This window comes from Grus americana, chromosome 18 (genome assembly GCF_028858705.1).
Source record: "Grus americana isolate bGruAme1 chromosome 18, bGruAme1.mat, whole genome shotgun sequence".
In the NCBI taxonomy this organism is placed as follows: domain Eukaryota; kingdom Metazoa; phylum Chordata; class Aves; order Gruiformes; family Gruidae; genus Grus; species Grus americana.
In genome coordinates, this window is record NC_072869.1 from 417,323 (window position 1) to 426,927 (window position 9,605).

Consider the following 9,605-nt stretch of genomic DNA (forward strand, 5'->3'; position numbering starts at 1 on the left):
GTCTCCACAGCAGATAGCTGAGCCTCCTCTTGCATGGTGCTCTGACGTAACCCTGAGCAGAGACGCTCGGCAAAAAGATCAATGTGTTTGCCTGATGGTGAATGAGTGTGGGTGGTTCTCAGGTGTGTGGAGCCATCAGCCCCACTGCTGGCAGGGATTCGGGGCAGGGGTCTGCTGCAGAAGGGGCAGAATGAAACCTCTGTGACTCCTAACGCAGGACAAGGATTTTTCCTGATGCGCTGCAGGGGAGTTCATTGTCCTGCCTGGGCAATCCCCATCAGCATGAAATGGCACAATATGCTCGCGTGTCTGAAATGACCAAACTTTGATGGGAAAAAGCATGGAGGAGCAGCTGTTGCTTGAACCCTTGGACCTGAAAGATTCCTCTGTAGTAGGTGGTTCATTTTGGCCTTTGACAGCTACAGCTGGAGAGTACCGAATGCGGGAACTGTCTGGTGGTGGTGCTGTTCTTCAGCTGTTCTTCTGAGGCTGCTCTGCAGAAGCCTGCCCTTACGTAGCAGCTGGTTCTGCATTAGAAGTAGGACATTGAACCCCAGGGACTAGCGTTGTCGGCGCCTGGTTCTGCGCCTGCATCAGGAGCACCGGCAGCACCTCTGTCCTCACAAGGGCGCTGATGACATCCAACGTGCTGGTGGTGTTCTCTGTGCTCAGCTGTACGCAGTCTTGCAGTCGTGCCGGGCAGCTCATTCTGCTCCTTTCAAGTTGTCTGATGCAACTACAGGAGAGTGACTTAGCTCTGAATGTATTTGGCACCAGAGCTCTGACACGTCTGCATTGCGCTGGCTGGTCGGTACATGAGCGGCTGCTTCCCCTTGCTTGGTGATCGTGTTTTGTCTTTTCCCTGCCACACGTGTGTGCGTGTGTGAGGGCTTGCTGCTGGGAAGTTCAGTTTTCGGGCCATTGGGCTCCTCTGAAGGGCCATCCATGCAAAAGCAGAGTAGATTTGACCCCTTGGATGGGCACGTCAACAGGTGGGTGGTAAGATGAGACACCAACTTCTGCCCAAAAGTGGGAGGCTGCAGGCTGGGCGGCTCGATTACAAAGTATCGTGGCAAATAGCATGAGCTGCATGTCCTCAAAATAGCCCACGGGAGCCTATATAACGCCACGGCCCCGGAGAACCATCAGTCCTGGGCCACGGGCCTGCGGGTGAACTGCGTGTGCCCAGCGCCGCCTCCTGCGTGTGGCAGGGGAGTGTAGGGAGAGCCCGGCAGCCATCGCTTCCCTGCGGTGAGGGGGACTCGGGCACGGGCACGCAGGGAGCGCAGTGGAGCAGGTGCCATCACACCTCGGTAGCGCGGAGGGCCCTGACAGGCAGAAGAGGAGAAAGCAGGGCTTCGAGGCCAGCGAGTGGAAGGGCCGAGCACCGAGCAACTCCGGCTGCTCCTACAGCCCCCCGAGCCTCTGCCCCTTCCCCCGCAGCGTCTGAAGGCTGCGATCAGCATGAAGGACTATTACCCAGTCTCAATGCCCCGGTACAGTCGGTACGCCCAGAGACTGAGAGCCTCACGCAGCGTGCACTTCCCCAACGACATCGTCTTTCAGGACCACATCAGGCAGGGGGACCTGGAGCAGGTGGGCAGATTCATACGTGCCAGGAAGGTGACGCTGGACACCATCTACCCTTCTGGTGAGTGCTGCTGGGGTTGGCAGAGCTGGAATCTGCACAGTGGCACGTCTCAGCTGGGCTGCAAGGGAGAGAGCGAGCTGTGCGGCCAAAGCTGGGACGTGGGCTGCCTTCAGCAGGGTAACAGGTTGGAATCGAGTCGTTTTCCTCCCTAGTGAGGAGCAGTGCCCCCAACATCGCCAAGCAGGGCCCGAGAGCCCCATGCCAGTGCCCCAACATCTCCCCTCGACAGCGTGGTCAGCGCACACTGCGGGAAGGGGGGAGGCTTACCCCTGGGTCCCTTCAGGTACCTGTGTGGTGGGACCTAGAAGAGGAGCCGTAAGCGCAGGCTGGTCTGTGGAGCTCTGGACAGGACAGTGGGGCTCCTGCCTTCGGCCTCGGCTTGGGGGAAGAGCGGGGAGAAGCAAGGCTCCGCATTTTGTTCCTGGCTCTGTCCATTTCCCACAGCCACTGTTCTCTCTCACACGTGTGGATCTGTGGACTCACAGCATTTATGTTTGTGGGGAAGGCATTGTGTTAAGTTTGCACCCAACCTCACCAGCAACTGTTTATATGGAATGCCTTGATCCGCATTGACTAGGGCAGAGCCCAGATTTGTCCCTTTCTTGTGCTTGGCTTCAGCTTCTGCTGTCACACGGCCACAGAGGCAGGGTCTCAAATGACCCCGGCCTTCCTCCCATCTATACTGATTGCTTCATTACTTGCTCCGTAAGGAGCTTCTGAAACTTGGACAGAGCAGGACCCCGGGCACACTCTTCTCGTGTGCCCATGTGAGTCCCGGCCAGGATGCAGGAAAGCCAGGGCAGCTGCTCCCCCATTAATCTGTCCTGCCTGGCTCGGTGGCAGGCCATCTCAGAGAGGGTATTTATGCTGTAGAGGGGAACAGAAACCTGCGGCAGCTCCTCTTGCTTCCTCAGTCTCTGTTTCTTTCCCCAAAGTCATCTCCCTGATAATGAGGTTTTGCTGGCACTCCTCTTTGCTGGGCCGTGGACAACATGCACTTGTAAGCTCAGCGTTAAGAGTCCTTCCCCAGCCCAGGGCTAACAAATCCTTTTCTTCTAGGCATGGCAGCCCTCCACGAAGCTGTGCTTACTGGAAACCTGGACTGTGTCAAGCTCCTGGTTAAATACGGCGCTGACATCCACCAGAAAGATGAGAATGGGTGGACGCCCCTGCACATGGCCTGCAGCGATGGCTATACTGACATAGCCAGGTGAGAGGCACCTCGCCTGGGCTGTGATGGGTCACCCCTGTGCTGCAGAGCCGCGAGAACCAGAGCTGACAGCGACGGGGCTGCACCAGGCGCCGGGCGTCTGCTCCTAGGAGGGTGCCCGGTACCTGCGGCGCGCACGGGACTGCCCCGGCCTTAAAGCTCCCCGTGGCTGCACTCAGGCATCGCGGCAGTGGGGTCCAGGGGAGCTCTGGGGGCCGGGAGGGGCTGCCCGGCAGGCTGCGGCCCCGCAGGCTCAGCTCCCCATCTCCCGCAGGTACCTCATCTCCCTCGGGGCCAGCCTGGAAGCCACCACCGACGAGGGGGAGAAGCCCTCGGACCTCATCGACCCCGAGTACAAGGACCTGGTTGAGCTCTTCCAAGCCACCACGATGGACTGAGGCGGGGCACGGCGAGGAGCAGGCCTCGGGGGCCTCGGGGGGCCGGGGCGGCGGGGCTGCGCCGGGCCCGAGGGCCGGGGCCGGGCCTGGGCTGGGCCTGGGCCGGCGGCCGGGCGGGGACTCGCTCGGTACCGCGTCTCGGAACCACTTTGTACTTTTCCAATAAAGCACCTCGGACACCGCCTCTGCCGCTGCTTGCGCCGGGCCGGGGCTGGGGCCGGGGCCGGGGCCGGGGCCGGGGCCGGGTGTGGGCGGGGCCAACCGGGGCCGGGGCTGACGCGGGGGCGGGGCCGCGCCTGCGCGCTGCGGCGCTTCCGTCGCGGCCCGAGGGCGAGCGGAGGCGGGAGCCGGGCCCAGGTGAGGGGCGCGCGTTGCCATGGCGACGGGCGGGGGGCGGCCCGCGGCCTAGCCCCGGCCTGGCCGCCCTCTCCTTTCTCCCCGCAGCCGCGCCGAGCCGAGCCGAGCCGCCGCCGCCGCCGCATCGACGACGCCATGGCCAGGTGAGCCCCGCCCGGCCCCGGGCCTAGCCGCGGCCCCGGGCCCGGCTCAGCCCCGCGCTTCGCTTTCAGCTCCCCTGTGTCCCGCGTGGTCTACAATGGCAAGCGGAGCGGCGGCCCGCGCTCCCCCGGCGCCGGCAGCGAGATCTTCACGCCGGCCCACGAGGAGAACGTGCGCTTCATCTACGAGGGTGAGCGGGGGGGGGCCGCGGGGCTCGGGGGGCCCCGGCTGTGGCCGGGCCTGCGCCCCGGCGGTGCCTGAGGCAAGCGGCCCCCTCACCCGTGTCCCCGCAGCCTGGCAGTGCGTGGAGCGTGACCTGCGCAGCCAGATGGGCTCCGAGCGCGGCCTGGTCGAGGAGTATGTGGAGAAGATGCCGAACCCTAGCCTCAAAGGTGAGGGCGGCGCGGGGCACCCTCCCCCAGCTCCTGCAGGGGGAAAGGCCGGCCCCAGGAAGCCTGTGCGGGCCGGGAGGGGGCTGCGATGTGGCCTCTGCTGCCAAAGTCTCTCCTGTCTTCTCTGCAGCGTTTAAACCTGTTGACCTGGGTGATCTGAAGAGGAGGAACACACAGGATGCAAAGAAGTCCTAAGGCGGGTCCTCCCTGTGGATCGGCTGGTCTCCTAAGGTCCTCAAGCAGATTTAATTTGAGATTTTGTGTTGATTTCCTCCTCTGGTCTGTACTCCCAAAAGCCCGTGGGAGAGCCAGTCAGCTTTGGGGCTGGCTCTGAAGCTACCTGAAATCAAAGATGCTCAGAGGCTCACTGAGGATGCCCAGAGCCTGTTGCAAAGGATTCCAGCCCCCCACTCATAGCTTTCTCTGGCCTCAAGCTGTCCTTCCCCACTTCACGCTGGGCTCACAGATCTCCCTTTTTCCTTCCATCTCTGTCCCTGGTGCATTGAGTATGTGGGCTCCCTGGGCTCTGGTGGTGTTGGGAGAGGCAGCACTAGTTCTCTGCACCCTCCTGTGCACCAAGGATCCACAGCTGCTGGGGCGGGCGAGGGGGAGAAGGAGGGAGACTTGGTTCTGTCCTTGTGCCTTGGGACAGACAGGCAGCCCCAGTTCAACACCCGTCATGCAGATGACTGCTGGGCAGGTCACACTCTGGCTGTTCCTTGCTCCCTTCTGGGAGGGCTTAATTTGTACCTGGGCTGCTAGTGCTTGGGACTCGTCAGTGCTGCCAGAGCTCGTGGGTCCAGATTTTCCTTGTGCTTAGATTGGGCCAGATCCCTGTGGTGCTGGAGGTGGAGCTGCTCCCCTCTCCCTGCAGATGGAGAGAGAGGGGGTGTCAGCACTGGCCCCAGGCACCTGAGAGGAGCTCGGAGGGGGGCGCTGGGCCACGTTCAGCCCCCCTGCCTCAGTGCTCTGGCAGCTCCATGGGCAGTAGCAGCAGTGGGGGGTGGCGGGTGCTGACCATGCAGAAAGAGGCTCGTTACCATCCTTGCCTGAGCAGCGCCGTGCTGTTTTATACTAACACCTTTTTCCAGATGTGCAGCCTTGGAAGAGATCTGCCCTCCACAGCTGGCAGAAATGTCACCGCGTGGGGGCTGCCCTAGTCAGTGTAACTCGCCCTGGGGGGGCTTTCTGGGACCCTCACTCCTGGCAAGGCTTGGGTGGTTTCTGCATCATCGCTTCCGAGTGAGGGAGAGCACCTGTGCCATCCTCGCCCGTCTGAGCAGAGCAGCTGTGCCAGCCGCGGGGCCGCTCTGTTCCCCCAGAAGACCGGGGGGCAGTGGTGAGAGCAGCCCCCTGCCCGCCTGTGCTCGGAGCTGTGGGGAGGGGGCTGCCGGGGGCTCTGCCCAGTGCCACTGGGCTTCGGGAGGGGTGCGGGGAGTTGTGGCTGCCATTACCTTTCCCTTGTTGAGTCATTGAGCTATACTGTCCCCTTTTCTTTTTTTTTTTTCTGTTGTCTGTCACTTGAGGAGTGTTGTAAATAAAAGCTGGTGTCCTTTTGGGTCTGCCTCCGTGTGACGATGCCCGCCACAGCCCCTGCTCCACGGCTGCCTCAGCCGGGCACAGGGCCGATCCCCCGGCTGTTGGCTGCAGCGGTTGTGCCTGGGGGTGGAGCAGTGTGCAGGACGCTGCCCAGCCGCTCCTGACAGTGCTGGTGTGCCATCCCCACATCCTGGTGTACTGTGCCTGGCGCGGTGCTGCAAAGGCCCGTGAGAGGGTTGTCTTGGCCGTGGTGTCCCGGCGTGCTGTTCCCTGCCCGATCCCCCCCCTTGGTTCCTCGGTTGCCTGTGCCCGCAAGCTGCGTCTACCTGCTGCACCATCAGTGCAGGCCCGTCTGTGCCTGCAGCGTTTCTGGGGCAGAGTCCTTGTTCTTCCCTTTTTTAGACTTCCAAAAGATTTCTATTTTGTGGCTGAAGCCCCGTGTTTTCCATTTTAGACTTCAGCACAGACCAGGGCTTTCTGTGCCTTTTCGGGCCAAGGAGACCAAGTCCTAAGGAGAAGTAATGCAGAGAGCAGAAGCTGCCTCTTACTTTTATTTCTTTATATTTCTCCAGAAGGGATCTTGCCCTTGCACTTGCTCTGGGCTGGGTGCTGGTAGCACAATGCCCTTGGGCTCGGGCCGCCCTCCTGCCAGCATCCTAGGAGCTGTCGCTGGACCAAGGATTTAAATGTTGAGACTATTAATACACGCGTATCCTCTTCCCTCCCCTGCTTTAGTGGCATTTAAACTATACTTAGCATTGCTAGAATTTCTCCTCAAGTGCATCTCTTTACACTTAGCCATGACCCTGTTTACCTCCCGTCACCAAAACATTCCTGGGGTTGTGTATCGGGCGCGCCGCCCGGTTGTGGCACAGCAGGATGGTTCCTCGGTCCCTTCTTGCTGCCGACTCTGCCAGAGCTGCCCCTGGGCCTGCTCCCTTGCCCCGGAGCTGCCAGGTCCCGCTTCCCTGTGGCTGGCAGGGAGCGAGTGCCCTTGGGGCGCAGGGGCAAGAGGTGGTGGTTATCGATGTCGTGGCCCCTCTCCTTCGAGTTTTCCTGCAGGATGGGCCCCGTGGTGTGCCCCATGTCCAGGGAGTGCGGGGCTGAGCGGGGCTGCCCCGGCTCAAAGTCCTGAGCGCATCCGGAGCAGTGAGTCCTGTGTCCGTGTGCCCCGAGGGGATGGAAGGGACTGCGGTGGGTTTGGTGTCTGGAGCCTGATGGTTGGGGGAGCCCCTGCACCTTGGGGTAGCCATGGAAGGGAGCGGTGCGTGGTGCGAGGGGAGCAGGACAGGGCTGCCTGTGTGGGCAAGAGCCGCCCTGACACGGCCAGCGCTGGCCCCATGCTGCCGGTGCAGCCGGACGGCAGCACCCCCAAGCAGCTCGTCTGCAGGTCGTGCCCCCAGTGCTCCGGCACAGAGAGCTGCAGCCGGCTGGCTCGCTGCTCCGACAGCCGGGCACGGCTGGCTCTGCCTGCGCCTGGCAGGGCTCACGGCCCGGTGTGGGATGGGCTCTGCATGGTGCCCACCCGCCTTCCTCCCCGGCCCGGGCCGGCTGCTGTGGAGCCCGGCACTGCTCCCCATGGCTGGCACCGTTCTGGGGGGTGCAGTCATGTCCCCGAGCCCAAGGGCATGTATGGGGGTCGTGCAGCCCAACCCCGCCGGCCTCTGCCTTTTTTTTCTCTTGGCTTGGGTGCTGTAAAGCCAGAGGCAAAGCAGTTGCTTGAACTCTAATGAAATGTCGTACAAAAATCATTCTATAAACAGGAGATTTTTATAAAGACTAATAACAAACCACGGGGGTGAGGGCGGTGAGGCAGCGCAGAAGTGTGGAAGTCAGGTGGCGGGGGGGGTGCCCCTGCAAGGGAGTGAGGCCGCAGGCCAGAGAAATCAGGCTGTTTACCTATAAAAATCGAACTCGGCAAGGGTTTATTTTCCCTGTGACTCGGATACGGTGCTTATCATTAGATTAAACGGTGGGAGGAAGAGAGGTATGTGTTGTATCATTGAATTAAGCGGTGGGAAGAGGGGACAGCAGCGGGCAGAATCTACTTAGAAGACCAATTTGCGGTGCTCAATTCCCTTGATAAAGTGGGAGTATTCCTGCGAGGCGCCGCGGCCCCGGGGTGCCTGGCTGCAGCCGCGGGGGGTGCTGCTGCCCGGGCCGGCCGAGTCGGGCGGCGATTTATTGCTGTGGCCCCATTCCGCCAGGTTTAGCCCCACAGCCAGGGACTCTCGCTGTGGCCGAGTCCCGCCTCTGCTCCCCCAAGCAGGGGGATTTGTTAGGCTGAGGGTGGTGAGACCCTGGCACAGGTTGCCCAGAGAGGAGGGAGATGCCCCATCCTTGGAGACATTCAAGGCCAGGTTGGACAGGGCTCGAGCAGCCTGATCTAGTTGAAGATGTCCCTGCCCATGGCAGGGGGTTGGACTCGATGACCTTTAAAGGTCCCTTCCAACCCAAACCATCCTGGGATTCCACGACTCTCTGCCCGGGGCGTGCTGGCTGGTGGCACTGCCTTCGTGCCACCGGTCACTGGGAACGGGCGGCTCCTGCCAGGCAGCCGAGGTCTGCAGGAGTGCGTGTGTGTGTGTGCGCGCGCGCGCGTTGTGCAGGTTGTGCTGCCTGAGCTGTACCCCGGGGGTGTGGGGTGCAGGCTGTGCTGCTGAGTCATGCACCCCAGGGTGCCGTCAGGGTGCACAGGGGGTGGCGCCCGCTGCGGGCAGAGCCAGGCCACGGCAGGGAGGGGTCCCCCAGCCCCAGCCTTCGCTGCGGCCCCAGCAGGGTCCCCGGGGCAAGGGGCACGGGCAGCTTCCTCCAAGCCACCCACGTCTTGCCTGCCCTGTCCCGCAGCCCGGTGCAGGGTGGGTGCCGTGTCCTGCAGGCACCCACTGTGAGTGGAGGCTCCAGATCAGCCCTGGGTCCAGCCAGAGCCCTGGCAGCCGGTGGGCATGGCAGCACAGGGGCAGCGGGCCAGCCGCTTCCAGAGACTCTGCGGTGATGGGAAAGGATGCTGACGGCAGTCCCGTGGGAACGAGCTCCTCGGGCCAGGGCTGGCCCTGCTCCCAGGGGCTGCGGGCACCCTGTTCCCTCTCCCTGGGGTCCCAGGAGCTGTGCCCCTCCCGAGGAGCACTCCTGGGGGTCCATGTGTGCCGGGGAGCCACCAGCCACATGTGGGAGCTGCTGGCCAGGGCATGTGGCTCTCTGGGAGCTGGGGGGAACGACTGGGGCACAGGGCTGCAGGCTCAGCCCTGTGGCACAGGCAATGCCCCAGCTTTGGGGCAGCAGCCGGGCTGGCGGCCGGTGCTATGGGACGTGCTCCGACCCACACCCCTTGGGGTGCCAGACCCAGTCAGCCTGCGGGCAGGATGGTGAGACATGACAAGGAGTTGGGGCAGGGGACAGGGGGCCGTGGGGACACGGGGCAGTGCCGGGGGCTGCCCCATGGCCCCAGGGCACACACAGTGTTGCTGCAGGGACACCCCATGGGCTGGGGCTGGCTTGGGGCCCCCAAAGCGTCCCCATCATGGTGTGACAGACACAGGGCCCCAGTGCTGCATGTCACCCCTCCTGGGCACGGTCTGGGGGTCCCCGTGCCCCCGGCGCTGTGGGGCCAGCCTGGCCCTGGCGGGGTGTGATGGTGTCATGGGGGGGGGGGGGAAACGGATGGGGACAGTGGGGTGTTGCCATAGCAACATGGGAGCAACAGGCGCAGGGCCCGGCGCCGCACGATGACCATATTTACCTTCCCAGAAACCACTTCGTGCTCCAGCAATTTACCTCAATTAGGCTCGTTACCACAACAGGAGGCCACAGTGACGGCAGCGGCCGTGGGGGCCAGCAGCTCCACGGGGGCTGCTCTGACCGGCTCCAGCTCTGCAGCTCTGGGCAGGGTCCGTCCCCATCCTCATCCCCATTGCCAT

General features: G+C 62.9%; 2 protein-coding genes across 3 annotated transcripts; both read left to right on the top strand.

Moving 5' to 3' along the window:
- The first annotated feature begins 1,165 nt into the window (after positions 1-1,165).
- Positions 1,166-3,422, top strand: PPP1R27 (protein phosphatase 1 regulatory subunit 27). Its single transcript, XM_054846981.1, has 3 exons — positions 1,166-1,651; positions 2,711-2,861; positions 3,136-3,422. Exons 1-3 carry the CDS (start codon positions 1,465-1,467, stop codon positions 3,257-3,259), a joined length of 462 nt encoding a protein of 153 aa, XP_054702956.1. The 5' UTR covers positions 1,166-1,464; the 3' UTR covers positions 3,260-3,422.
- A 120-nt stretch (positions 3,423-3,542) lies between these two features.
- MCRIP1 (MAPK regulated corepressor interacting protein 1) lies at positions 3,543-5,707 on the top strand. 2 transcript variants are annotated; one of them, XM_054846983.1, is made up of 5 exons: positions 3,543-3,616; positions 3,704-3,759; positions 3,829-3,947; positions 4,051-4,149; positions 4,280-5,707. In XM_054846983.1, the coding sequence occupies exons 2-5, from the start codon at positions 3,752-3,754 to the stop codon at positions 4,342-4,344; spliced, it is 291 nt and encodes a 96-aa protein (XP_054702958.1). In that variant the 5' UTR covers positions 3,543-3,616; positions 3,704-3,751; the 3' UTR covers positions 4,345-5,707. The 2 variants fall into 2 exon arrangements, with proteins under 2 accessions (XP_054702958.1, XP_054702957.1); XM_054846982.1 differs by having other exon boundaries at positions 4,051-5,707.
- Positions 5,708-9,605: the final 3,898 nt, after the last annotated feature.